General features: G+C 36.9%; 1 protein-coding gene across 3 annotated transcripts; it reads left to right on the top strand.

Moving 5' to 3' along the window:
- Positions 1 to 25,681, top strand: ZNF404 (zinc finger protein 404). Of its 3 annotated transcripts, none has more exons than XM_059382373.1 (6): positions 1 to 664; positions 1,020 to 1,260; positions 1,508 to 1,597; positions 12,112 to 12,187; positions 15,628 to 15,754; positions 22,983 to 25,681. In XM_059382373.1, the coding sequence occupies exons 4-6, from the start codon at positions 12,179 to 12,181 to the stop codon at positions 24,503 to 24,505; spliced, it is 1,659 nt and encodes a 552-aa protein (XP_059238356.1). In that variant the 5' UTR covers positions 1 to 664; positions 1,020 to 1,260; positions 1,508 to 1,597; positions 12,112 to 12,178; the 3' UTR covers positions 24,506 to 25,681. The 3 variants fall into 3 exon arrangements, with proteins under 3 accessions (XP_059238356.1, XP_059238358.1, XP_059238357.1); XM_059382374.1 differs by having other exon boundaries at positions 664 to 748; XM_059382375.1 differs by lacking the exon at positions 1,020 to 1,260.
- Positions 25,682 to 26,114: the final 433 nt, after the last annotated feature.

Below are 26,114 nucleotides of genomic sequence, written 5' to 3' on the forward strand. Positions count from 1 at the left end.
GAGTCATTCACTGTTTCTTTAAAACAAATGCACAGGGGAGCCCGGGTGGCTTAGTGGGTTAAGCGCCTGCCTTCAGCTCAGATCTCGCTTGGGGCTCCTGCTTAGCCTGGAGTCGGGTTCTCTCTCGCCCTCCGCCTCTCCTCTCGCTCATGCTCGCGCTCTTACTCTCAAATAAATAAAATATTAAAAAACAAACAAACAAACAAAAAAACCACAAAGCAAATGCATACCTGACATGGGCTGTGCTCCCGGCTCCACTTCAGGCGCTGGTGCTACCCCGGGAGCGAAGACAGAAAGTTCTGGTCCCCTCACAGAGCTCTCTCCCACTGAAGCTCCGTACTCAGGAGCCAGCTACCTCCACGTCCCGTATGCAGGGTCGAAGCTCTGGAGTCCTCTGCCCTTGCTCCGTTTTCTACAGCCTGGACTCACATTCCACTCGCCGCCCTCACCCGTGCTGTAACACCGAAGACTACGGTCCTCCACAGCTCCGCTCCTCGCCGCCGCGCGCCGCCACACGCACCAGCCCCTGCGCACTCGGAGCACCGGCGCCCGAAGCTCGGGCTCCCAGCCAGAAGGACTGCATTTCCCAGAAGCCACCGGGATCTCATTCCCCCTCCAGCCCTGGGTCCTTTTCCGGTGTCCGAGCAGCTGTGGTCCCTACGTGGTGAGTAGGACCTATCCATAGTTAAAAAACCAGCGGAGGCATCCACAGTTTCTGACCAGAGCCGAACGGGGATCCTTGGAGGGGGTGAGAGGCTCTCCAGGCGAGGACAGTCTGGGAACTGACAGGGCGTGTGGAGCCCCAAGTCTCAGGCTTGTGTCTGCGTGAGCAGTAGAGATTTGTGTGCCTATGAGAAACGTGTGTGAGTCTGTGTATGTGTGTGACACTGGGACAGTGTGTCTCCATGGCGGCGTCTGCGCTTGTAGGTCAGATACTTGATTGTGCTTATTTAACTTCGTGGCTTATGGGTGAGCGGCTGTGTCGCCGTGTGGGTTGTCATTGTAACTCCTGGCTCTAGGCTCCGCGGATCCTCCACCCCGTCCCCTCACAGCCCCTTGGGGCCTGTCGCGGATAAAAGAGGGAAGTCAGATGCTGAGCCTTAGAATGGAAGAACGGAGAAGCATAGCAAGATGACACAGACTTGATCTTGAGATATGTTGAAGCTGCATTCGGCCCCAAGGCAGGCTTCTGGGAAGACCTGATGAGGTCCCAGGAGTAGGATTTCCTCCTGGAAGGTTCCCCCTTGGAAGCTTCTAAAGGTCAGCTGCATGTTTCATAACCACAGAATTTCCAGAACTTTGGCCCCAAGAACCTACTGTGAATTAGGGACCGATTTCTCCCTGGACATCAGTGACCCTGGCCTCCACATACTGGGAAGGACAACACTATTCCAGTATCCTCTCTACTCCTCTTCTGGTTGAGAGGGTGGTCATGGAGGATGTTTTCTAAGTTACTGTGCTATCCAAGAAAATCCTGATGTTTCATGATTGCCTTCTCTTTTCCCAGTGCTGCCTGTGTCTTAAAAAAAAATAATAATAATAATGAATACAGAGAGAAAAAAGAATTTTTGTTACACATCTAAAAGATAAAGTTCAGGTGAGTTTGTGTTTCCTCGTTATTCATTAAATACACTTGAAGATATGGGACCCTTTCTTTTCCTTCTGCTAAAATGTCCTGCCTAATAGTGACGTATTTGTGAATTGTGTGAGAGACCATGCGGATGGATCACCCTTCTCAGGGCCCCCAAGCTCTTTTCTCCTTAATTTATTTAACCTGTTGCCTACTGTTAGCTATTATGTTTCTTAATTTTTAACTACCAACTAAATTATTCTATAACGAACATCATTATGCATAGATCTTTATGTCCTTTTGCAGTCATTCCCTAAGGATAAATTTCTAGTTTTGAAATTTAAAACAGATACCAGATATTTACAATATATCAATATGCTTGACCTCACTGGCATACAGTGACAAAAAGACATAGTTGCTCTCCTCAGATGACTTGTTATCCCTGAAGGAAGTGAAATCAGAATAGGAATAAGTAAGATAGAAGATGTGAGATGTCACTAGAGAAATCCAGGTGACCTGCTTTGGGAGTTCATAGGAAAAGACATCACTCTGTGTCTAGCAGCCCTGCCAGAATATGATGACATTGTGAAAACTTCCTTGGATGACCATATCACACTTTGTTTATTCATTCTCATGATGATGGGTTGTTCCCTGTGTTTGTCTATTATGAATAAACCTTCTATGAACACTCGTGTACACGTTTTTTGGTGGGCATGTATGTTCATGTTTTCCCTGGACATATACTTAGGGGTGGAAGTGGTTGACTTAATTTGTGCTCCACCCCAAGATATAGTTACTTCTCAACCTGGCCATCCCTTGCTATTGTTAATCATTTTAATTTTAGTCATTCTGATGTGTGTGTAGTAGTATTTCATTGTGATTCTAATTTATATTTTTCTGATAAGTAGTGATATAAGCATCGTTTCATATGAGACTGCCCATTTGATATACCCTTATGAAGTGTCTATTCAAATCTTTTATCCATTTTTAGTCTTTTTTTGTCATTTTCATATTGATTTGTAGGAATTTTATGTATATTTTGAATACAAGTCCTTTGTGAGTGTTTATAAATATATTTGTATGCCTCTGTGTATGTGTGTGTCTGAGTCTGTGTGTGTAAAGAGAGAAGGAGACAAAGAATATCTTTCATTAGCCAATTGCTTCTTACTTTCTTAATGATATAACGAAGAGAAGTTCTTAATTTTTTTTTTTTTAAAGATTTTATTTATTTATTTGACAGAGAGAGATCACAAGCAGGCAGAGAGGCAGGCGGAGAGAGATGAAGGGAAGCAGGCCCCCTGCTGAGCAGAGAGCCCCATGCGGGACTTGATCCCAGGACCCCGAGATCATGACCTGAGCCGAAGGCAGTGGCCCAACCCACTGAGCCACCCAGGCGCCCCAGAAGTTCTTAATTTTAATGAAGCTATTTACCAACCTTTTTCTTTTGTAGTATTGCATATTCTGTTTAAAACATCTTTTCCTGGGGAAGGAGGGATAGCTCTTCCTTCTGGTAGAATTTCAGTTATTAAAGGTAGAAGGACAAAGGAACGCAGAAAGTGACCATTTAGCCAAACACCACAGTAATAGTTCTTTCAGATGCAATTGACTGATAGATGCTAAAATTAGTGGGTGAAAATCTGATGAGAAAAAGGATTTGCATAGTGTTATAATATTTCCCACTATCCAAGACACTTATTAACTACAAAGGGAAAGGTAGTAAGTTTACAGTAGAGAAACCCTGCAGAAAGAAGTTGAATCAACCCATCAAGGTTAACATCACCAGTAGTAAGACATTGCTGCCATTGATGCAAAGGCAAGGACACAACACCACTGTGGTACTGCCAAAAATGTGCAACCAAATCCCAGTTACAAAAATATTAGAAAATCCAAGTGGGAGGATAGTTGACAAAATAAATGATGGTACTCCTCCAAAATAAAAAGGCATGAAGATGGGTCTGGAGGACAGACTTTATAGTGACCATCTGATTGCTGCCTGCTGGTGTCTGTGCCACTGTATAACCCCCAACTCTGGAGTGTAAGGAGAACCTGTTACTTGCTTTTAAGCAATAGAAAATGGCGAAGATGAGGGGGATGTCACTTCTGTGATAAGGCTATTTTGTATAGTAAAAGAAATGGTATGTCACTGTTGTGATTCTGCTTTGTCATGTAAGACCCCATTATAGCAGACTAGAGCTAGAGACTATCTTTGTGGGCTTGATGAAGTAAGTGGCAATGCTGGAGAAGCCCATGTTGCCAGAAACTGCAGGTGGCATCCAGGACCTGAGGGTGTCCACCAGTGGACAGCCACCAAAAAGGGGCCCTGGTACCATTGCTGCAAAGAAATGAATTCTGAATGAACTCTGAAGTGGATTCTTCCTCAGCTGAACCTCTGAATGAAAACACAGCCCAGCCTACACCTTGTTTACAGTTTATGAGATCAGCCTAAGGAGAGCAGCCAGCTAAACTGTGTGCAGACTCTGGGTCCACAGAAATTGTGAGATGATAAATATGTGTTGTTTTAAGCTAAATTTGTGGTAGTTCGTTAGGGCAGCAGTTGAAAATAATACCGTAAGAAGACTGTGGAGTTTGGAAGAGACTAAGGAGAAATAACAGCTAAATGAAGTGTGGGATCATGTATAGAATCCTGGAAAAGAATAGGATATTAGTGTGAAAAACTGGTGATATTTGAATAAGATCTGCCATCCATAGTATTGTACCAATGTTAATTTCCTGGTTTTGATCTTTGTCCTATGTAAGAGCTAACATTACGGCGAGGGGTAAAAAGAACTCTCTGCACTCTTCTTGCAACTTTTCTCTAAGTCTAAAATAAGTGAAAATAAAATTAAACCCAATGGGGCGCCTGAGTGGCTCAGTGGGTTAAAGCCTCTGCCTTTGGCTCAGGTCATGATCTCAGGGTCCTGGGATCGAGCCCCGCATAGGGCTCTCTGCTCGGCAGGGAGCCTGCTTCTTCCCTCTCCCTCTGCCTGCCTCTCTGCCTACTTGTGATCTCTCTCTATCAAATAAATAAATAAAATATTTTTAAAAATTAAACCCCAAAAAGGAAAATTGTGCACATCCATGATCATGAAGATATTTTTCTGTTTCTTCTTCCAAGTTTATTGTTTCAGTTTTCAAATTTAGGTATGTGATCCATCTTGGATTTTTATCTGTGTATGTAGTGGGATCAGAGTCAAAATCAGTTTTTGCACACAGAAACCCAATTGCTCAGATACCTTTTGTTGAAAATGACTGACTATACTTTCTGCTATAAATTGCAGTCAGATTTTGTGTGTGTGTGAAAACTGTGGCTATATATGTGCAAGTCTCTTTCTTTTTTTTTTTTTTAAGATTTTATTTATTTGTCAGAGAGAGAGAGGGAGAGCGAGCGAGCACAGGCAGGCAGAGTGGCAGGCAGAGGCAGAGGGAGAAGCAGGCTCCCTGCCGAGTGAGGAGCCCGATGTGGGACTCCATCCCAGGACGCTGGGATCATGACCTGAGCTGAAGGCAGCTGCTTAACCAACTGAGACACCCAGGCATCTCTGCAAGTCTCTTTCTATGCTCTCTATTCTATTGGTCTATTTGTCAGTCATGTGTCAGTATCACTGTTTTAAGTACAGTAGCTTTATATCATGTCTTGATATCTAATGTGATTTTTGACAACTTTGTTCTTCAGAATTGCCCTGACTCTTCTAGGTTCTTTGCATTTCCATATAATTATAGAACAAGTTAATTCTAATTTTCTAAAAAAAAAAATACCCCCAAAACTCCCCACTGATAATGTTAGAGATGCATCAAATCAATAGATCAATTTAGAGAGAAATTGATAGTTAAAACAGTCTTCCAATTCATGAACATAGACTATGTTTCCATTTATTTAATTCTTCTTTAGTCACTTAATGTTTTGATGTTTTTAGTCTAAAAGTCTTGTGCCTCTTTTGTTAGATTTATTCCAAAGTGTTATACTTTTTTAGATTTTTTAAAAAACTGTTAGGATTTTAAAATTTCATTTTCCAGTAACTTTGCTTTGATACAGATATTTGTTTGATACTTTGACCTTTTATTCAACAATCTTGCTAATAAATTCATTTATTCTAATAGTTTGTAGAACTGAAATTTTTTTCAATGTACAAAATCATGTAATCTGCAAATAAAGTTGGTTTTACTTCCTTTTTTACAACCTTCATACCTTTCATTTCATTTTTTTCTTTATGGTAGTGGATAGGTCTTACAGTATAAAATTTAGTAGAAGAGGTAAGAATGGACAACCTTGCCTTGTTCCTGAACTCAGAAGGAAATGATCCACATTTCACCTCTCATATAATTATAGATGTAGTTTTATTCTGTAGATCCCCTTTATCAAATTAAGGAAGCTTCTCTCTTTTCCTAGTTTGCTGAGAATTTTTGTCATGAACTGTGGTTGAATATTATCAGAGTTTCTGCATCTAATGAAATCTATGAATGGCTTTCTCTTTTTTAATTTAAGGTTGGACAGTTATGTTGATTGATTTTTTGAAAATTAAATGACCTTTATATTTCTAGACTAAATTTCTCTTACTTTCTATAACACCTGCAATATTTGGTTTAATATCCTTGCTAATATTTGGTTTAATATGCTTACATCTGTGTTCATGAGAGATGCACTGTATTTTTCTTTTCCTGTAATTAATGTCCCTGTCAGGTTTTGATACCATGGTATGCTTCATGACATGGTCCACTTTTTTTCTGTTTTCTAGAAGATACTGAGTTTAACTTGTATTTTTAATTCTTTAAATGTTTGGAAGAATTTGCCACTGAAGCCTTTAGGCGTGATACTTTATGGGGAGTTTCTTAATAAAGATTTCATTTCTTTTGTAAATATAACAATATTCAGATTTTCCATTTCTCATATCAGTTTAGTAGAATTGTGTTTTCAAGGAATTTAAAACTATCATGTATGTTTTTCAAGCTTATTTTCATAAAGTTGTGAGATTCTGTTACAATTTAATGTCTATAATATATGTAGTGATATCTCCTTTCATATTCTTGATATTGGCATTTATTTTCTTGACTAGTATAGCTAGAGATATATCAATTTTATCTCTTCAATGAAATAGTTTTTGGCTTTATTGATTTTTCTTTTTGTATATCTGGGGGTTTTATGTCACTGGTTTCTTTTAGTATGCTCTACTTTCCATAGACTAAATTTGCTTTTCTTTTTCTAGCATCCAAAGGTAGATCACTGATTTTTAACCTTACTACTTTAATAATACATACATTTATGTTTGGATGAAGTAGGTCAAAGAATATTTAAAAGAAAGAAGAAAATAAGAAGACGATTACTACACTCATGCTATCTACTGGGAGAAAATAAATTCCAAATTTATTTAGCATTGACATAATTTTTAACTAATTTACTTATTTTTATTTATTTTTTTTTCATTATGTTAAGTTAGCCAAAAGATAATACATCATAAGTTTTTCTTGTATTGTTCAGTGACTGGGTGATGGGTATTGACATAATTTGACAAAGGATTCCTATCATAATTTCACTACTAGTTTATTTGCTATGTCAGTATAACACCTAACAACTATGATGGAGATTGAACAATGAATGGCATTTATCTGCAGCACTTACAAAAAGAAAAAAAATATTTAAAGCTAAAAATGTCTTTGTAAGCATCAGTTTGATTGCATCGCAGAAGATTTATTGTGTAATACTTTCATGATCATTCAACTCACAATATTTTCTGGTTTCCATATTATGATTTGGTTTTTGACCTATACTTGTGTAGAAGTGAACTTTTTATATTTGGAAACATTTCAGAAACACCTGTTTTTAAGTTCTAAGTTAATTCTGAGGGCTTCAGAATATATGCATTTTTTATATTAATCATCTGAAATTTATAGATGCTTGTTTTACAGCCCAGAACATTCTGATAAATATATTGTGAGCATTTGAAAACAATGTATAATCTGTAGTTTGGGAGTATAATGTTCAATTAGGTCAGTTTGATTAATCCTATTAAACTTCTGGTGATTTTCAATTAGGTCAATTGAGGAGTATAATGGTCAATTTAGGAGTATAATGTTCAATTAGGTCAGTTTGATTAATCCTATTAAACTTCTGGTGATTTTTTTTTTCTCTTCCTGTTATTGGTTACCAAATGGAGGGTATTAAACTCTCAAAATCCAGTTATAACTTTGTCTGTCCTTTAATTCTGTTAACTTTTGCTTTCTATATTTTAAAGCTATGTTGTTAGATACATAAGAAGTGTAGGATGACCGTTATATTCTTCTTGAATTGTATGACATGTCTCTATTACTTTTAATACATCTTGCATTAAAGCCTATTGTATCTGTTATTAATATACTCATACTAGTATTTTTCTTGTTACTGTCTAATATATTTGTCTTTGTGTTTAAAGTATGTTTCTTATAAGCAGCATAATTGATTCTGGTTTTCTTTTGAATTTAATCTGACAATCTTAGATTTTAACTGCAATGTTTAGTATATCTACATTTTACTACAATTACTGATATAGTTGGTTTAAATCTGTCATCTTGCAATATATTCTGTTTGTCCTTTCTTTATTTTTTTTATTTCTCTTTTCCTGTATCCTTTAGTATTAATCCGGTGTTTTATTATTTCATTTTATCTCTTCTATTAGGTTTTTCTGTTGTACATTTTTTGTGTAATTCTTTTAGTAGTTAACTGAGCTATTATAGAATGCATTTTAAGACAGTCTCCCTTAAATTAAGTCTTTTACTACATATCAAATAATGTAAAACTTCTTAATAGTTTAACTCCATTTATGCTGGTATTGTCATTTCTTCTTCCTGTATTACAAGCCACACAAGCATTGTTGTTTTTGTTGCTTTAAACAGCATTTGTTTAGTCATGTTAGTCATATATTTTCTATATCATAGCTTTCTGCATGTCCATGCTTTCACTTGCAATTATTTGCCTTTAGCCTGACTGCTGTCCTTTAATATTTCTTGTATTGTAGATCTGTTAGTAAGAAATTCTCTAAGCTTTTGTTAGAAAATATCTTTCATTCACTTTCATTTATGAAAGATATTTTCTCCAGGTATAAAATTCACAGTTGTCATTTTTTTCTCTCAGTACTTTGAAGATATAATTCCATTCTTCAAGCCACTATAATTTCTATTGAGAAATGAACTCTTTTTCTTTTTTTTTTAAAATATTATTTATTTGAGAGATGGTGAGAGAGAGCATGAGAGGGGAGAGGGTCACAGGGAGAAGCAGACTCCCTGTGAAGCAGGGAGCTCCATGCGGGACTAGACTCCGGGACTCTGGGATCACAACCCAAGCCAAAGGTAGTTGCTGAACCAACTGAGCCACCCAGGAGCCCAAACTCTTTTTCTTATTGTTGTTTTCTTATAACTGATATCCTTTTTTTAAAACTACATACTATTATGATGTATTTGTAAACTTTGTTTTTCAACAGTTTGGTGATGCTGTGCCTAGGTATGGATTTCCTTCTTTTATCTGGTTAGGTTTGATGAGTTTTTAATTTTATGTATCAAAACATTTCATGAGATTTGTGATGTTTTTGTCCATTATTTCTTCAAATAAATTTTCTGTCCTATTTTTTAGGTGTTCAATTTCATCGTTTGACTGTCTCCTATATTTCTTTTGTTCTTTCCTTTTTTTCTCTCTTTGTAAGATTATCATTAATTTGACTTTACATTGACCACCCAGTGCATTCTTTTTTTTTAAGATTTTATTTATTTATTTGACAGAGAGAGATCACTAGTAGGCAGAGAGGCAGGCAGAGAGAGAGGGGGAGGTAGGCTTCCTGCTGAGAAGAAAGCCCGATGCAGGGCTTCAATCCTAGGACCCTGGGATCATGACCTGAGCCAAAGTCAGAGACTTTAACCCACTAAGCCACCCAGGCACCCCTACGCAATGCATTCTTAACTTTTGGTATTATATTTTTATAATTATAAAGTGTTCATATGAATCTTTAAGATCCTAAATATCTATTGATATGCTTCATTTTGCATTCTGACTGAGCCAGCCAGGTGCCCCCCACCTTTTCTAAGTAATCTCTGTACCCAACATGAGGCTTAACTAACAACCCTGAGCTCAGTAGTTGCATGCTCTATCAACTCAACCTATTTTGGGGTGCCTGGGTGGCTTAGTGGGTTAAAGCCTGTGCCTTCAGCTCAGGTCATGGTCCCAGCATCCTGGGATTGAGCCCCACATCGGGCTCTTTGCTCAGTGGGGAGCCTGCTTCCCCTTCTCTCTGTACCTGCCTGTCTGCCTACTTGTAATCTGTCAAATAAATAAATAAAATCTTTAAAAAAAAAAACTGAACCCATTTTGCCCATGTTTTCCTCTATTTTTTTTTAAGCATCATAATCATAATGTTTTCAAGTCCTTGTCTACTAGTTCCACTATGTAGGTCATCCCTGGGTCTGTTTCTACTGAGATGTTTTCTCTTGATTATCAGTAAACTCTTTCCTGTTTCTTTGCATGTTTAGTAATTGTTATTGTATGGTGGCATTGTGGATAATATACAGATTCTGGATAATGTTATCTTTCTTTAATGAGTTTACTTCAGGGTTTTTCAAACTTCGTGTCGTTGATATTTTTGGCCAGATGATTCTTTGTTGTAGGGGGCTTTCCTGTGTATTATGAGATGTTTAGCAGCATCGCTGGTTCTCTATCTAATAGAAACAATGTCACCTCTATGCACATTATGACAACCAAATAAGTCTTCAGACACTGCTGAATGTTCCCCTATTGAGAACCAATGGTCTGTACAATCATCTTCAGAGTCTACTTCATTTTCCATTGTATGAGTACACTATAGTTTATTTAATCAGCCACTCATCTCAGTGCTTTAAGTCTTAGTACCTTTAGATTTCTCTCTGTTTTTTTTTTAAATTAACTAGTAGCTATCATATTTCTTTCTATATCTCTAGGTGCATTTTCTGGGTATTTCCTTTGGATGTAGATTCAGATATGACCTTTCATGGTTAAATTCTTATGCAGAATTATGCTTACAGGGGTGCCTGGGTGGCTCAGTGGGTTAAAGCCTCTGCCTTCGGCTCAGATCATGATCCCAGGGTCCTGGGATCGAGCCCCGCATCGGGCTCTCTGCTTGGCAGGGAGCCTGGTTCCCCACCCCCCCACCGTCTGCCTCTCTGCCTACTTGTGATCTCTCTCTGTCAAATAAATAAATAAAATCTTTAAAAAAAGAATTATGCTTACATGTCACAACTGCTCTGTTTTCACAAGTCTACAGGACACCGTAACAATGCTCCTTTCCCTATAACCTTACTCTGTGCGGTGCATGATCAGCCTTTAAAGTCTGAAAATTGAATACCTATAAGTGATAGTACCTTGTTGCTTAAAAACATCTCTTCAGTAAATCTTTTGTTAGGTAATATCTTAATTATCTGTTCTAAGGTTTCACACAAGAGAACAAAAAATCTAGGTTTAAAAGGCAATAGTTGGAAAAATAAGTTGGCCTTATAACTAGAGGAATGTGATTCAAAACACATCACTTCTACTTATTGTTTGTGATACAAGGAAATTTCTTTAATTCTTTGAACTTTCATTTTTTCATCTGTTGAATTGAGATAATAACTACATTATGGAATTAAATGTCAATATGTATAGACTACCCATCACATAGAAGGTTGCAAAAATCTATGTGTTAAGCATGAGTTCACTTCTCTCTAGTGGGTACTGGTGGGTTGGTTGCTGGGGGCACAGGCAATGACTCATGCCAGCAAAGTAGATCCTGATAGGGAAATCCAGGTTGGTTATCACAGAGGATCTCGAGAGTCATAGTTCTGGCTTAAGGGAAAGGCTTCAGATGGGAAGGCATTTTTATAGTGCTCAAGATTTCCACGTTCATCTCTACTGCTTTCTTTTACCTGGTGCAAAAGATTTCATGTCCAGGTCCATTCCAAAGACATGAAGGTTGTTGAAGTTTGTGTTGTGTGGCATGCTCTTTACTGTAGAAGATAGGCCTGGATGAGAAGCTACTTGGTATTCCTGAACAACCTAGGCTGGGTTCAGTTGGCCTGATAAGTATGAGAAATTAGGCAGTGTGGGTGTCTGGATCTAGCTTTGGTGCAAGAATGTCTTTGTTCTTTATCCACTCTTGTGTGCTTTGTATCTGTAGGTACAGGGAAGGGCTTGACTTTGTCTGAACTTCTCATATCCCCTGACATGTGTTCAAGTGTTTGGGAGGGTGGAGAGTGGGCAAGGACCGTGGAAAGCAGGAAAAAAGAGGAAAGAAGAGGGGCACCTGGGTGGCTCAGTGGGTTAAGCCTCTGTCTTTGGATCAGGTCATGATCTCAGAGTCCTGGGATCGAGCCCTGAGTTGGGCTCTCTGCTCAGCAGGGAGCCTGTTCCCCCCCTCTGTCTCCCTGCTTCTCTGTGTACTTGTGATCTCTCTCTCAAATAAATAAATAAAATCTTTAAAAAAAAAAAGAGGAAAAAAAGAAAGGCTATATTACCTTAAATAATTTTTGGAGTTCTAAGATAAAACAGATCTCAAGGCCTCTTTTTCCTCTCCCAGCTCTAGCTTCTCTGCAATTAGATTCTCTAATGGAGGAAACCTGAGGAAGATCAGCAGTTTGAAAACCATGGCACAGGTAAGTGGATGCCTGTCTCCCTCCTGAAATACTACGATGTTTAACTCATGTAAAACTTTCATTCTTTATCCCCATACCTCCTACCTAGGAAGGCTGTATCTCTGACTCTATTTCATGGTTTCTCCCCTTAGAGAGGATGGTGTCCTCCTCTGCTCCCTTTTTTCTGATTTTCAATTATTCATCTTCTATATGTTCAGTCTTTTCTCAAGAGCACTGTTGGAGCAGTGCAAGAGTGAAGTGCCTTGAAGGAAATATTTGAGCTTCCCTTGTCAGGTTTGTGGTTTTATGATACAGAAATAATGGTCCTGGGGCACCTGTGTGGCTCAGTTGGTTAAGCATCCAACTCTTGATTTCAGCTCAGGTCATGATCTCAAGATCATGACATCAAGCCCCATGTTGAGCTCCACACCCAGCATGGATTCTCTCTCTCTCCCTCTACTTCTGCTTCCCCCATGAAAAATAAAATAAAATAAGGCCCTATTTGACCACAGGAGAGAAAACTTTCTCAGTTTTCCAGGAAGATAAGGGATAATTGGGTTATGAATGGTCTCAGACTCGGGTGTGAGATGAGAACTCAGCTTTGAAAAGCTTTTAGAGGGGCACCTGGGTGGCTCAGTGGGTTGGGCCGCTGCCTTCGGCTCAGGTCATGATCTCGGAGTCCTGGGATCGAGTCCTGCGTCGGGCTCTCTGCTTGGCAGGGAGCCTGCTTCCCTTCCTCTCTCCTGCCTCTCTGCCTACTTGTGATCTCTCTCTGTCAAATAAATAAAATCTTAAAAAAAAAAAAAAAAAAGAAAGAAAAGCTTTTAGGTTTGGGTAGAAATGGTATTGGTGCCGCTGACACAGACAGACAGACAGACATCAGGGCCCCAGCTACGGAAATCACTGAGAATTTTGTATTGAAAGAGAAATTGCTGGTCTTGAGTAAATCAGTGTTGTTCTGATCATTCTACATTAGTGTGTTCTAACTAGGAACAGGAGTTCAGTAAGGGATTGCAGAAAGGAAGATCATCTAGAACTACAAGTGGTAGATGATACTGAACAGTGAGGAAGAGGTTAGTATTTGTGTCCAACCTAAATATCATAATAGTATAATACTTAAAAATTTAGTATTATTTTAATATTATTAATTATCTTAATACTTTAAGGAAGATTAAATCTAATGTCTGTAAGAAGGAATAAATGAGAACATTAACTTGTGAGAATAAAGGAAGTGCTTATGAGGTATTATCTGACCTATATTATCTTGATAAAATTTCTTAATTTTACACAAACTCCATTTCCTTAGAAACTTTATCAACTTTTTGAAGTGTAATTGACATATAATTAAGTGTATGTATCTTGTCTTTTTTTTGTAGCTCAATTCTTTCAATACACATGGTTATTTTGATGTACACCGTATTTTTTTTTTATTTCTTTTCAGTGTAACAGTATTCATTGTTTTTGCACCACACCCAGTGCTCCATGCAATACGTGCCCTCCCTAATACCCACCACTTTGTTCCCCCAACCTCTCACCCCCGGCCCCTTCAAGACCCTCAGGTTGTTTTTCAGAGTCCATAGTCTCTCATGGTTCACCTCCCCTTCCGATTTCCCCCAACTCCCTTCTCCTCTCTATCTCCCCATGTCCTCCATGTTATTTGTTATGCTCCACAAATAAGTGAAACCATATGATAATTGACTCTCTCTGCTTGACTTATTTCACTCAGCATAATCTCTTCCAGTCCTGTCCATGTTGCTACAAAAGTTGGGTATTCATCCTTTCTGATGGAGGCATAATGCTCCATAGTGTATATGGACCACATCTTCCTTATCCATTCGTCTGTTGAAGGGCATCTTGGTTCTTTCCACAGTTCGGTGACCGTGGCCTTTGCTGCTGCTGCTGTATCTTGTCTTTTTTTTTTAACTTTTAATTTTTAATTTTTTATAAACATATATTTTTATCCCCAGGGGTACAGGTCTGTGAATCACCAGGTTTACACACTTCACAGCACTCACCAAAGCACATACCCTCCCCAAGGTCCATAATCCCACCCCCTTCTCCCAAACCCCCTCCCCCCAGCAACCCTCAGTTTGTTTTGTGTCTTTTTAAAGCAGATTTGTTGAAATATAATTGACAATAAATTGCTTATATTTAAAGTGTAGAATTTAATAAATTTTGACTTATATATATCCGTGAAACTATTACCATAGCCAAGATAATGAACATCTCCATCATTCCAAAATTTTTCTCATGCCCCTTTGTAATTGCCCCTTCCTACCTGCCCCCAAACTTGTCCTTCATGCCTAGGCAACTGCTCTTCTGCTTTCTGCCACTATAGGTTGATTTGCATGTTCTAGAATTTTATATAAATGGAATCACACTTCATGTGTTTTTTTAATCTTATTTCATTCAGCATATTTATTTTGAGATTCATACATATTGCTGCATATAGTAGTAGTGCATTCCATTTAAGTGCTTATTAGTATTCTATTTGTTATTCTAATTTTAATACTAAATTTATTATTCTAATATTAGTATTCTCAGTATATACAAAAATTTGTATATCCACTCCTCTGTTCATGGATGTTTGAGTTCTTTCCACTTTTTGATATTACAAGTAAAACTGCTTCATGCACAAATCTTTGTGTGGACATATGCCTTCATTTCTCTTCGGTAAACACTAGGAGTGGAGTGGCTGGGGAATAAGAAATCAATAAACTATTTTTCAAAGTGATTTACTGCTTTACATTTCCCCCATCAATGTGTGAGAGTTCCATTTTTTCCCACATCTCTAGCAGTGCTTAAAATGGTCAGCCTATTAAATTTTAGCCATTCTAATAATTGTGTAGTAATACTGTCTCCTAGCAGTAAGCCATGGAAATCATAGGGCTCACTTCATTTGTTATTTGTCTCTCAGGGGATCACTGCCCAATATTTTCTGGCTCAAAAACCATTGTTTTCTACAATTTGTCCATGTTCTTTGTTATTTCACATGGGAGGTTAAATCTGATCCATGTTACTCCATCTTAACTCTAAGAGATTTTATAATTCATTTTGGAGAAAAATGAACAATTCTTTTTATATATTCCTTGAAGAGGAAAAACATAAGAACTTGTATTTACTAGTAATATGTGATTCATGTACATGGAAGGTAATGTTCTTATATATACTGTTTCATTTAATTGGAGAAATCTCTTTACTTTATTCATTTTCATACATTTAGATATTTCAGTTTTCCTTTATTTTTAAAGAAATTTTGTGCACTCCAACAGGATCCTTCAAGACTGAGTTGGCACTCTATTTTAGAAGCTAATGTATTTATTCTCATCTAATCGTGTCATGATCTTGTAACTTCAGCTTGTTTTTCTACATTGTCCCCTTACTGCAATTTAGTCATTCCATCTCGAACATTTTTTTCTTTACTGTTACGAACAACAATAATACATGGTTTGTCTTTTCAGGTGCCATTGACATTCAGTGATATTGCCATAGACTTCTCTCAGGAGGAATGGGAATGCCTAAATTCTGATCAGAGGGATTTGTACAGAGATGTGATGTTGGAGAATTATACTAACTTGGTCTCACTGGGTAAGGACATCTACTTGAAATCATATAGACTCTGCTATCTGGAATAGCTCCTTTCTCCACTGTGTATTTTATGCTCTTTGCCGAGAAACCAGATAAATTTCTCCATATTCATATTCTCCATATTCCCAAAGGCCTAGTTGGACCTTTGTTAGATGGAAATGGGCATCTCCATTCAGCACCTGAATCTTTTCTTTCATTTACCTTCCTTCTTCCCTCTACCCCATTCTGCAATTCCTTCTTTTTCTAAAATAAAGATTTAAATTCTAGGACTTTTTCTGCATAACCAACAGCAAAGAAAAGAGATTTCATATTATGTGTATGTTCAGAATATGTACAAATATCCATTTTAATTGCTGGTCCACCTACATGAAAACAGGTAACACAGGGTCCTGGTTTTCTCTTTGCTACAAACGAACCTTGGTAAATTTTACAGTGTAGAATGAATCAAGAACATTCTCTTTTTAATATTATTTTTATACTTATAGCAGTGGAAATGTTGGCTTGCAGTGATTTTTGGGTTTCTACCAAGAAGTGAACATCTTCCTTCAGTTTTTGGAAAATACTTGACTATTCTTTCATCTCTTCTGGACTCCCATTTATACCTATGTTAGATCTTTCAAGTGTATCTTACACTTCTATCATGTGTATATCTCCTTTTATCTCTCTTCTGTTGACCTCTATGTCAGCTCACTTATCCTGTATTCTGCTATGATGAGTCTGCTCTTAAAGACAGGTTTTTCATATCATATGTTGTCTTTTTCAGTTCTAGAAATTCAGTTTGTCTTAAAGCATCTAATTATCTTTTACAATTCTTCATTGTTTATTTACTTTCTTTTCATTACTGTTTATTCACCTGTGGGTATGCTTATATTTCTTCTTTTCTCTGGTTATTCATCATATGGTAATTCCTCTTCAAGTTACTAGTAATTGTAATTCTTTTTTTTTTTTTTTAAGATTTTTTTATTTATTTGTCAGAGAGAGAGAGAGGGAGAGCAAGCGAGCACAGGCAGACAGAATGGCAGACAGAGGCAGAGGGAGAAGCAGGCTCCCTGCCGAGCAAGGAGCCCGATGTGGGACTCGATCCCAGGACGCTGGGATCATGACCTGAGCCGAAGGCAGCTGCTTAACCAACTGAGCCACCCAGGCGTCCCTAGTAATTGTAATTTTATGCTGGATATTGTGTACAATAGAACTGAATGAAGACACTTGGGTGGCCCAGTCAGTTGGGCCTCCAACTCTTGGTTTCAGATCAGGTCATGGGATCAAGCCCCACTTAGTCTCCTTGCCCACCCCCACCCCCATTCTTTTTCCTGCTTTTTCTCCTTCTCGCTCTCTCTCTATCTCTCAAATAAATAAATAAATAAAATCTTTAAAAAAAAAGAACAGAATGGTTTCCAGATGATGGTATCTTCCACCAGAGTATTTACATTTTCCTCTATTAATCAGTAGAGAGGCAGGCTGATCACTATAATATAATTAGGGATTGAGCTGGGTCAGTGCTGGTTTTCAGTTTTGGTCATTCTCAGCTACTATACATATACATATATGTATATATATATATATTTTTTTATAATTCCATATATATATGGAATTTTGCCTTTACTGCTAGCTGCACTCAGAATCAGTAAGTTTCTGCAGGGGAAAATTTGTAAATCATCAGAGCCAATTCACCACTTTGTCATGGCTCTTATTATTTATCTCTTTTGATTTCAAGCTTCCTCTCCTAGTAGGTCTTTGGATTCCAGAAGAAATGTTGAAAATTAATAAGCAGATCATCTATTTGATATACCAGGAAAAGAAGAGCACAACAGATTTAAAGAAAGTAGAAGAAAGGAAATAATAAAGGCAAGAACAGAAATTAATGAAATAAAAAGCCAAACATACAAAAGAGAAAGTCACAACTATAAATTTCATTATCTCAAAGAAAGAATACAAGTGATGCAATTCTGTCAACATGAATCAAGAAAAAAAATTATGTAAGGAAAAAATTCACCATATTTCAAAAACCATGAAGCCTTGAAAATATGATATTTTGAGAAACGTTTTGCCAAAAACTTTGAGAAATCAAATGAAATAAAATATTAAAAAATTTTAATCTACAAAAACTCCACTAAAACAAAACAAAACAGCACACCTGCGTGACTCAGTTGGTTAAGCATCTGTCTGCTTTCAGCGCAGGTCATAATCCCAGGGTCCTGGGATTGAGCCCCACCTCAGGCTTCCTGCTCAGTGGGGAAGTCAGCCTCTCCCTCTCCAATTAATTCTCCCACCACTCATGCTCTCTCTCACTCTGTCTCAAATAAATATTTTAAAAATAAAAACATGAAATATACTTATAATAGCTCTTTCAGTATCCTTATCTACTAATTATATTATCTGTATCATTCCTTGGTGTGTTTCTTTTGATTAATTTTCTCCTAGTAAAGGTCATACTTTCTAGCTATTTTGCATGCCTGATAATTTTTTTAAATATATTTTTTTATTTATTTGTTAGAGAGAGAGAGAGATACAGAGCGCAAGCACAGGCAGACAGAGTGGCAGGCTAGAGGCAGAGAGAGAAGCAGGCTCCTTGCTGAGCAAGGAGCCCGATGCGGGACTCGATCCCAGGACGCTGGGATCATGACCTGAGCCGAAGGCAACCGCTTAACCAACTGAGCCACCCAGGCGTCCCTGCCTGATAATTTTTTATTAGATGCCAGACATTGTGAAGTTTACTGGGTTGGGATGCTGGATTCCTAAAATTCTTTTAATATCCTAGGGCTTTGTTCTTGGATGTAGCTATTTAATTTGGAATCTGTCAATACTTCCATGAGTTGCCTTAAAGCTTTGTTAGGGTGGGTCCAGAATACGTTTCAGTCTAGTGCTAACTTGACCCCACCACTGAGGCTATATCCTTCTAGGGACTATGTTTGATGCCTTGTGCCTTATGGGATCTTTCCACTCTGGTTGGTGGAAACAAGAATTATCCCCTGCCCTTTGTGACTTCCGGGGGATGTTCTGCCTACTCCTATCAAGTAGTACATTCTTTGTTTTCATTAGTTTCCTCACACAGATGTCTAGATTCACATTCAGCCAAGTATCAAGGGGTTTCCTCTACAGATCTCTAGAGATCTCTCTGTGCAGCTCCCTCCTTTCTAGTACTCTGCCTTGCAAATTCTGCACTTCGTTCTTTCCCTTAATTCTCTACTCTGTCTTCTCAACTCAGGGATACAGCTGCAGTATTTTAGTTTCCCCTCCATGTGCTTTGTTCTGGAAATTCTCTTTAGACAGTCAACTGTGGTACTTGCAGGGCACACTTCATTTGTTTCCCTTCCCTTGGGAAATTTCTATCCTGCACTATCTATTTTCCAATATTTGAAAGATGTTTCATACATTTTTTAAATTTTCTAGTTATTTAAGGTAGGAGGGCAAATTTGATCCCTCTTAATGTTGCATGACCAAAAGCACAAATTATTAACTCTGTCTTTGAAAGCTTCTTTGCACTTTAGTACAAGAGGTCTTAGAATCACCTTGTATCTTCCCTGCCCTGGACTAGGAATTAGCTATTTCTCCAAAGCACCCTCATTAACATCAGTGGGAAATGGTTTGGAGAAACATGGACAACTGGAAAGCTAATTGTAAACCACTTCTTGTGGGATAAATATACAATTTTTTAAAATTATTCTGTGGAAATTGGTATATTTAGATTTCCCATCTCTTCTGGAATCTGTTTCTGTTATTGAAATAATTTTAGAGGGGCACCTGGGTGGCTCAGTGGGTTAAAGCCTCTGCCTTCAGCTCAGATCATGATCCCAGGGTCCTGGGATCGAGCCCCACGTCGGGCTCTCTGCTTGGCAGGGAGGCTGCTTCCCCCTCTCTCTCTGCCTGCCTCTCTGCCTACTTGTGACCTCTCTCTCTCTCTCAAATAAATAAAAAAATCTTTAAAAAAAAAAAGGAAAGAATTTTAGATTCACAAAAGAGTTACAAAAGTGGTACAAAGAGTTCCAGTGTATCATTCCCATAATGATAACATCTTACATAACTGTGGTACATCTGTGAAAACTATCAAATTAACATTTTACAATACTATAAACTGAATATTTTATTTAGATTTCACCAGTGTTTGCACTAATGTCTTTTTTTCTGTTTCAGGATCCAATCCAGGATACCATATTACTTTTAGTCATCCTGTGTCCTTTGTTTCCTCCAAATGTGACAGTCTCTGTTTTTCCTTCTCTTTTTTGACCTTGATACTTTTGAAGATACTGTTTGGTCAGGTATTTAGTAGAGTGCCTCCAAATTTTGGTGTGTTTGGCGCTTTCTTATTATTAAACTCAGATCATGGATTTGGGGGAAGAATACCAGAGAAGTACCCTTCTCATTGTATATCAGGGGCACATGATATCAATGTGATTCATCAAGGGGGTGCTAACCTTAAAAACTTGTGTAAAGTGGTATCTGCTGGTTTTCTTCATTGAGAAGTTATTTTTTTCTTTTAATATTTTATTTATTAGAAACAAGTTTGTAAATTTAACTGGGTTTGGTTTTTAGAAACTATATTTTCAAAAAATTCATCTTTCATGTACATCTCAAATTTATTTGCATAGTTGTCTTGAATGGGTTTCTTAAACATTCTCTGTTTCCTTATTGATAACTGTTTCCCTACTGTCATTGTGTTTAGACTTTCCTCCTATCTTTTGTTCCTTGAATAGGTAGTCTACCGGTTTGTTTGCACATGTTAATTGTACAATTTTATTTAAAATATAATTTTATATAAAATATAAAATTATATTTTATAAAAATATAATTCTTATTATATTACTTTCCATTTTCTGTTTTCCTTCAGCAGACTTTATCATTCATTTTCTAAGTTTTTTCTTTTCTTAATTTTGGATTTAATATTCATTCATTTTTATTCTTTAATTTTTCATTAGATATAAACCTTTTAGTCTATGAGTTTTCAGTAGTACAGTTAAAGGCCACAGTTTCTGATGTATTATTTTTTTATTATCATTGTTTTCAAGAAGTTCTGTGGTTTCAGTTTGTATTTATCATTCACTAATAGTAGTTTTTGAGTTTTATTTATCAATAGAAAGTGTTTGGCTTTTGGGTATTGCTTCCCATTTCTCATTATTTCAGAGAATATTGTTTGCTTTACTTCAACTATTTGAACATATTGTACTTCATTCATAGAAGAATCCCACTTGCCTTCAACTCATACTTGACCCAGTTAGCACATTAGAGTTCTTCAGACTGCTTCACTATCCAGATAGCCAAATTTTATCCTCTATACAACATTTCTTTTGTTGCAGCATCCCAGGTATTTGGTTTCCCCAAAGGCTGTTCCCATAGCACTTACTTTATTTTTTCCCAACATCCTCCAGTTTAATTTAATAGCTTTTCATAAGCCTTCTAAAATTATATTAATTATTGAAATTCCTGAAATAAGTTTCTGTGAAATTCAAGAATAATTGGCCTTGGCTATAAAGGAATGGAATGGAGAATTTGGGAAAGTCATTAGAGAAACAAAACAGTGAGCATCAGTAGGATGGATGAATAATATTAAAACTCTGCTGATGAAGGTAATATACCATCTGATCATCTTGATTGAGATAAAGCAGAAAAACAATCATGACTGAGCACAGGGAAGATGGAACAATGGTGGTAGAGCCGTGCATATCAATATAAGGTGATAAGCGATTGGAGAATGATCACGTGTCACCTATTTCCATTTATATTTTTGATTGAGCTGGTTTGGAAGTCCGTATTTCTCAACTTTAAGGTAAATGATAGAAGAAAACATTTTTTACTATAATATGGTATGAGAGATTAGTTAGGGAGAGATTATTGATAACTGTCACATAATTTTCAGAAACTAAATGGATATTTTATTCAGCTGCCTTCCCCAGTAGCCTTAATTTTTGTTTTTATTTACCTTTACTTTCATCCAAGTTAATTTTTTAAATTCAACATTTTATCTTATAATTAATATTTACCTTGTGGTAAGGACTTGTTTTGCAGTAGTAGAAGAAGAAAATACATAGTAAAATAAATGAGAAAATAAATATGTAATAGAGAAAAGTATTTTGAAGGCAAAAATTAACTGTTGGAATATAGAATAAAGGATATGAATTTACTTAGAGTTAGCAGACGCAGCCTTTCTGAAGAAGTGATTTCTAATCTGCAGCACCCAAAGATAGTAATTTAAAGGCACTAGGTAAAAGGCTTCCTGAAAGGTGGAGCACCTGTGAGAAGCCCCAGGAAATGGGAAAGGTTATGGTATGTATTAGTAGCTAAAGAGATTCATTGGGATAGTATATAAGGAACAAAAGATGCCAAGGGATCAAGATGAGTTTGTGTAAAAAGATAGATCCTTTTTGTTCATGATTACGTGTTTAGGGTTCTATTCTAACATAAAGACAAACCATTGAAAAAACTACATAGAGCCATCTGATAGATAATGTTAGAAATATAGATGACCAGAACCTACTCCTCTAGATTCTGATTCACTTAGTCTCAGCAGCTATCTAGAAGGTAGTGTATATAAGAAACTCCTTCTATAGTTTTGGTCCACATTAAATATGAGTACTACTGACTTTTTCTCTTTGCCTGTTCACAAACTTCATAGTTCTCAATATGAACTTTCATAATTTTCTGAGTCCTTCTTGCCTTTTAAAAATTTCATGACAGGGGTGCCTGGGTGGCTCAGTGGATTAAAGCCTCTCCCTTCGTTCGGCTCAGGTCATGATCCCGGGTCCTGGGATTGAGTCCTGCATGGGGCTCTCTGCTCAGCAGGGAGCCTACTTCTCCACCTCTCTCTCTCTGCCTCTCTGCCTACTTGTGATCTGTCTGTCAAATAAATAAATAAAATCTTTAAAAAAAATTTCATGACAGGATGGGCGCCTGGGTGGCTCAGTGGGTTAAAGCCTCTCCCTTTGGCTCAGGTCATGATCCCAGGGTCCTGGGATTGAGCCCCACATCAGGCTCTCTGCTCTGCAGGGAGTCTGCTTCCTCCTCTCTCTCTCTGTGCCTGCCTCTCTGCCAACTTGTGATCTCTGTGCCAAATAAATAAATAAAATCTTTTTTAAAAATTAAAGAATAAAAAAAACTCCTGATAGTATTTTAGGATTTTATGACCCTTTTACTTCTAGTGAATATACTTCTCAATTTGTCACTATTTTTACTCTAAGAGGCTCCTCCTCATCCCCAGTACAGTAAAATAGCATTTGTCTATTTTGTTTTCTTTCAGACTTTGATTTTACAACTGAGACCAACAAGTTATCTTCAGAAAAAAGCAGTTATCAAGTAAATTCATATCATCGGGAGACAATGAAAAGAAATAAAACCTTCAACCTTATGAGGTTTACTTTGAGAAATGACCCACAGTGCAGAATTGAATTTGGGAGAGAACAGGGGCCTAACATGGAAGGTTTTAGTCAAATGACATTTATAAAACATATATCTCTTCCTCTACACCAGAGAATTCACACTAAAGAGAAATCCTATGAATGTAAGGAATGTAGGAGGGACTTTAGAAAATATTCACACCTTACTGAACATTTCAGAGACCATAATGGTGTGAGACCCTATGAATGTAAAGAATGTGGAAAAGCCTTTATAGTTCTCCAGCATTTTGTTAGACATAAAAAAATTCACACTGATTTGAAACCTTATGAATGTAATGGATGTGAGAAAGCCTTTAGGTTTTATTCACAGCTTATTCAACATCAGATCATTCATACTGGTGTAAAACCCTATGAATGTAAGCAATGTGGGAAGTCTTTCAGACGTTATTCTCACCTTACTGAACATCAGAAAATACATATTGGTTTGAAACCCTATGAATGTAAGGAATGTGGAGAAACTTTTAGATTGTACCGACATATGTGCCTACATCAGAAAATTCATCATGGTGTGAAACCCTATATATGCAAGGAATGTGGGAAGGCCTTTGGTCATCGTTCAAGTCTTTATCAACATAAGAAAATCCATTCTGGTGAGAAACCATATAAATGTAAACAATGTGGAAAAGCCTTTGTTCGCAGCTATCTACTTATTGAACATCAGAGAAGTCATACTGGTGAGAAGCCTCATGAATGTAAGGAGTGTGGGAAGGCCTTTAGTAGGGGCTCAAGCCTTCTTAAACATAAGAGAATTCATAGCAGTGAGAAACTCTATGACTGTAAGGACTGTGGGAAGGCCTTCTGTAGAGGCTCTCAACTTACGCAACATCAAAGAATTCATACTGGTGAGAAGCCACATGAATGCAAAGAATGTGGGAAGACATTTAAGCTTCATTCATACCTTATTCAACATCAGATCATTCATACTGATTTAAAACCATATGAATGTAAACAATGTGGGAAAGCCTTCAGCCGTATTGGAGACCTTAAAACACATCAGTCAATTCATGCAGGGGAGAAACCCTTTGAATGTAAGGAATGTGGAAAAACCTTTAGACTTAATTCTCAACTGATTTATCATCAGACAATTCATACAGGTTTGAAACCTTATATATGTAAGGAATGTAAGAAGGCTTTTCGTTCTATCTCAGGTCTTTCTCAACATAAGAGAATTCATACCGGTGAAAAACCCTATGAATGTAAAGAATGTGGTAAGGCCTTTAATCGCAGCGATCGACTTACTCAACATCAGAGAATTCATACTGGTGTGAAACCACACAAATGTAAGGAATGTGGAAAGACCTTTACTCGTTGCTATCAACTTACTCAACATCAAAGATTTCATAGTGGTGAGAAACTCCTGAGGTAATGAGAGTCAGAAAGCATTTAACTTTGGCACCTTTACTATTACCACTATTCTACCACCTAGTGATGTTATGGTAAAGATTAAATTACTTAACATAAAATTTAAATGCTTAGGGGTCATCTGGCACATGGTATTTGCTTACTAAGTATTGTGGCTTTTTAAATGATAATCACTATTATTACTATACATAAATTCATGTGGAAGAAAGACCCTATAAGCATATTTTTAAAATGTATCAGAGCTCATTCATATTTTCTTCAGATAATTAATTCTGGACAAAAATCCCATTTTTATTCAAAGATCAAGCCCCGGAGGATGAATAATAATAAGAAACCCTGTGCCTTTAGAATATTGAGAGTTCATCTGTTGAAAAATTGGAGTAGTTTGAAGAAACTTTCTTACAATAAATTCTGCAATACAGATAATATACATTCCACATGCCCTACAATTGAAATAAATTAAAAACTAACAATCTGGTAGCTCAAGACTAGGTTGAGTTTTTTGAGTGAGTTTTTGAAAGTTTTCAAATTTACATAAAAAGTACAACAGTGTTACAATGAAGTTTGTTTGTCCTCCACCTAGATTCAGTATATCTGGTATTTCTCTCTCGTAAATATGAATATGTATATATACAGATGTATGTGTATGTATATATATATATATATAATTCTTATTAATGTTGAATATATTTTCCATATATCATTTTGCTGTATTTTTCAGTGACTGTTTTAGATATCACTTCACCTCTAAAAAGTCAACATACGACTCTTAGAATTAAGGATAATCTTCTAGATGACCATTAAACTACAGTTACCTAAAAAAAACACTAATAATAACCCTATATTGTTCTGTAATATTCAGCCTATTTACAAATTTCTCTAATTGGTTAAAGAATATCTTCTAAAAGTACTAGCTTTTTTAAAGTCCAAAAACCAAACTAAGCAAATTTGTTTTACATGACTATGGTTTATTGGGTCTAATAAAAATTGGTCAACAATTTATCCTCTACCTCCTTACATTTTTTGAAGCCTCAGAAGCAACCTATATAATATTGTAATTCCATATTTGTCCTGCTTTTTCTCAAGATGGGCTTGACTTCTTCCTCTATCCTTTGTGTCTATTGTGAACTGAAGTTTATGTCTAGAGGCTTGATTTTCAGATTAAATATTTTTATGACTATTTCATAGATATGGTATATTTAATATAAAATATCAGGTGGCATACAAGCGAAACTATGTTTGATCTCTTGATTCACGTATTGACTACCAATATTTTATATTATTTTATATTTACCCATATATTTGCCCTTTCCCGTGCTCTTCCTGATTTCCCAATCCCTAATTTTCTGAATTTCCATCTGGTATCATTTTCTTTTAGCTTGAAGAACTTAATATAGCATTTCTTGGAGTGTACATCTGCTGGAGGTGAATTTTCAGTTTCTTTTACCCTTTATTCTTGAAAGATTGTTTTTCTTGCTATAGAATTCTGGGGTTTCTGTGTATTTTTTAAAAGATAGACAATGACTTCTGTCCTCCATAGGTTATGATGAGAAGTCATTTGAATTACTTTCCCTCTGTATGTGTCATTTCTCTCTGCATGCTTTCAAGATTTT

This window comes from Mustela nigripes, chromosome 17 (assembly GCF_022355385.1).
Source record: "Mustela nigripes isolate SB6536 chromosome 17, MUSNIG.SB6536, whole genome shotgun sequence".
NCBI lineage: Eukaryota > Metazoa > Chordata > Mammalia > Carnivora > Mustelidae > Mustela > Mustela nigripes.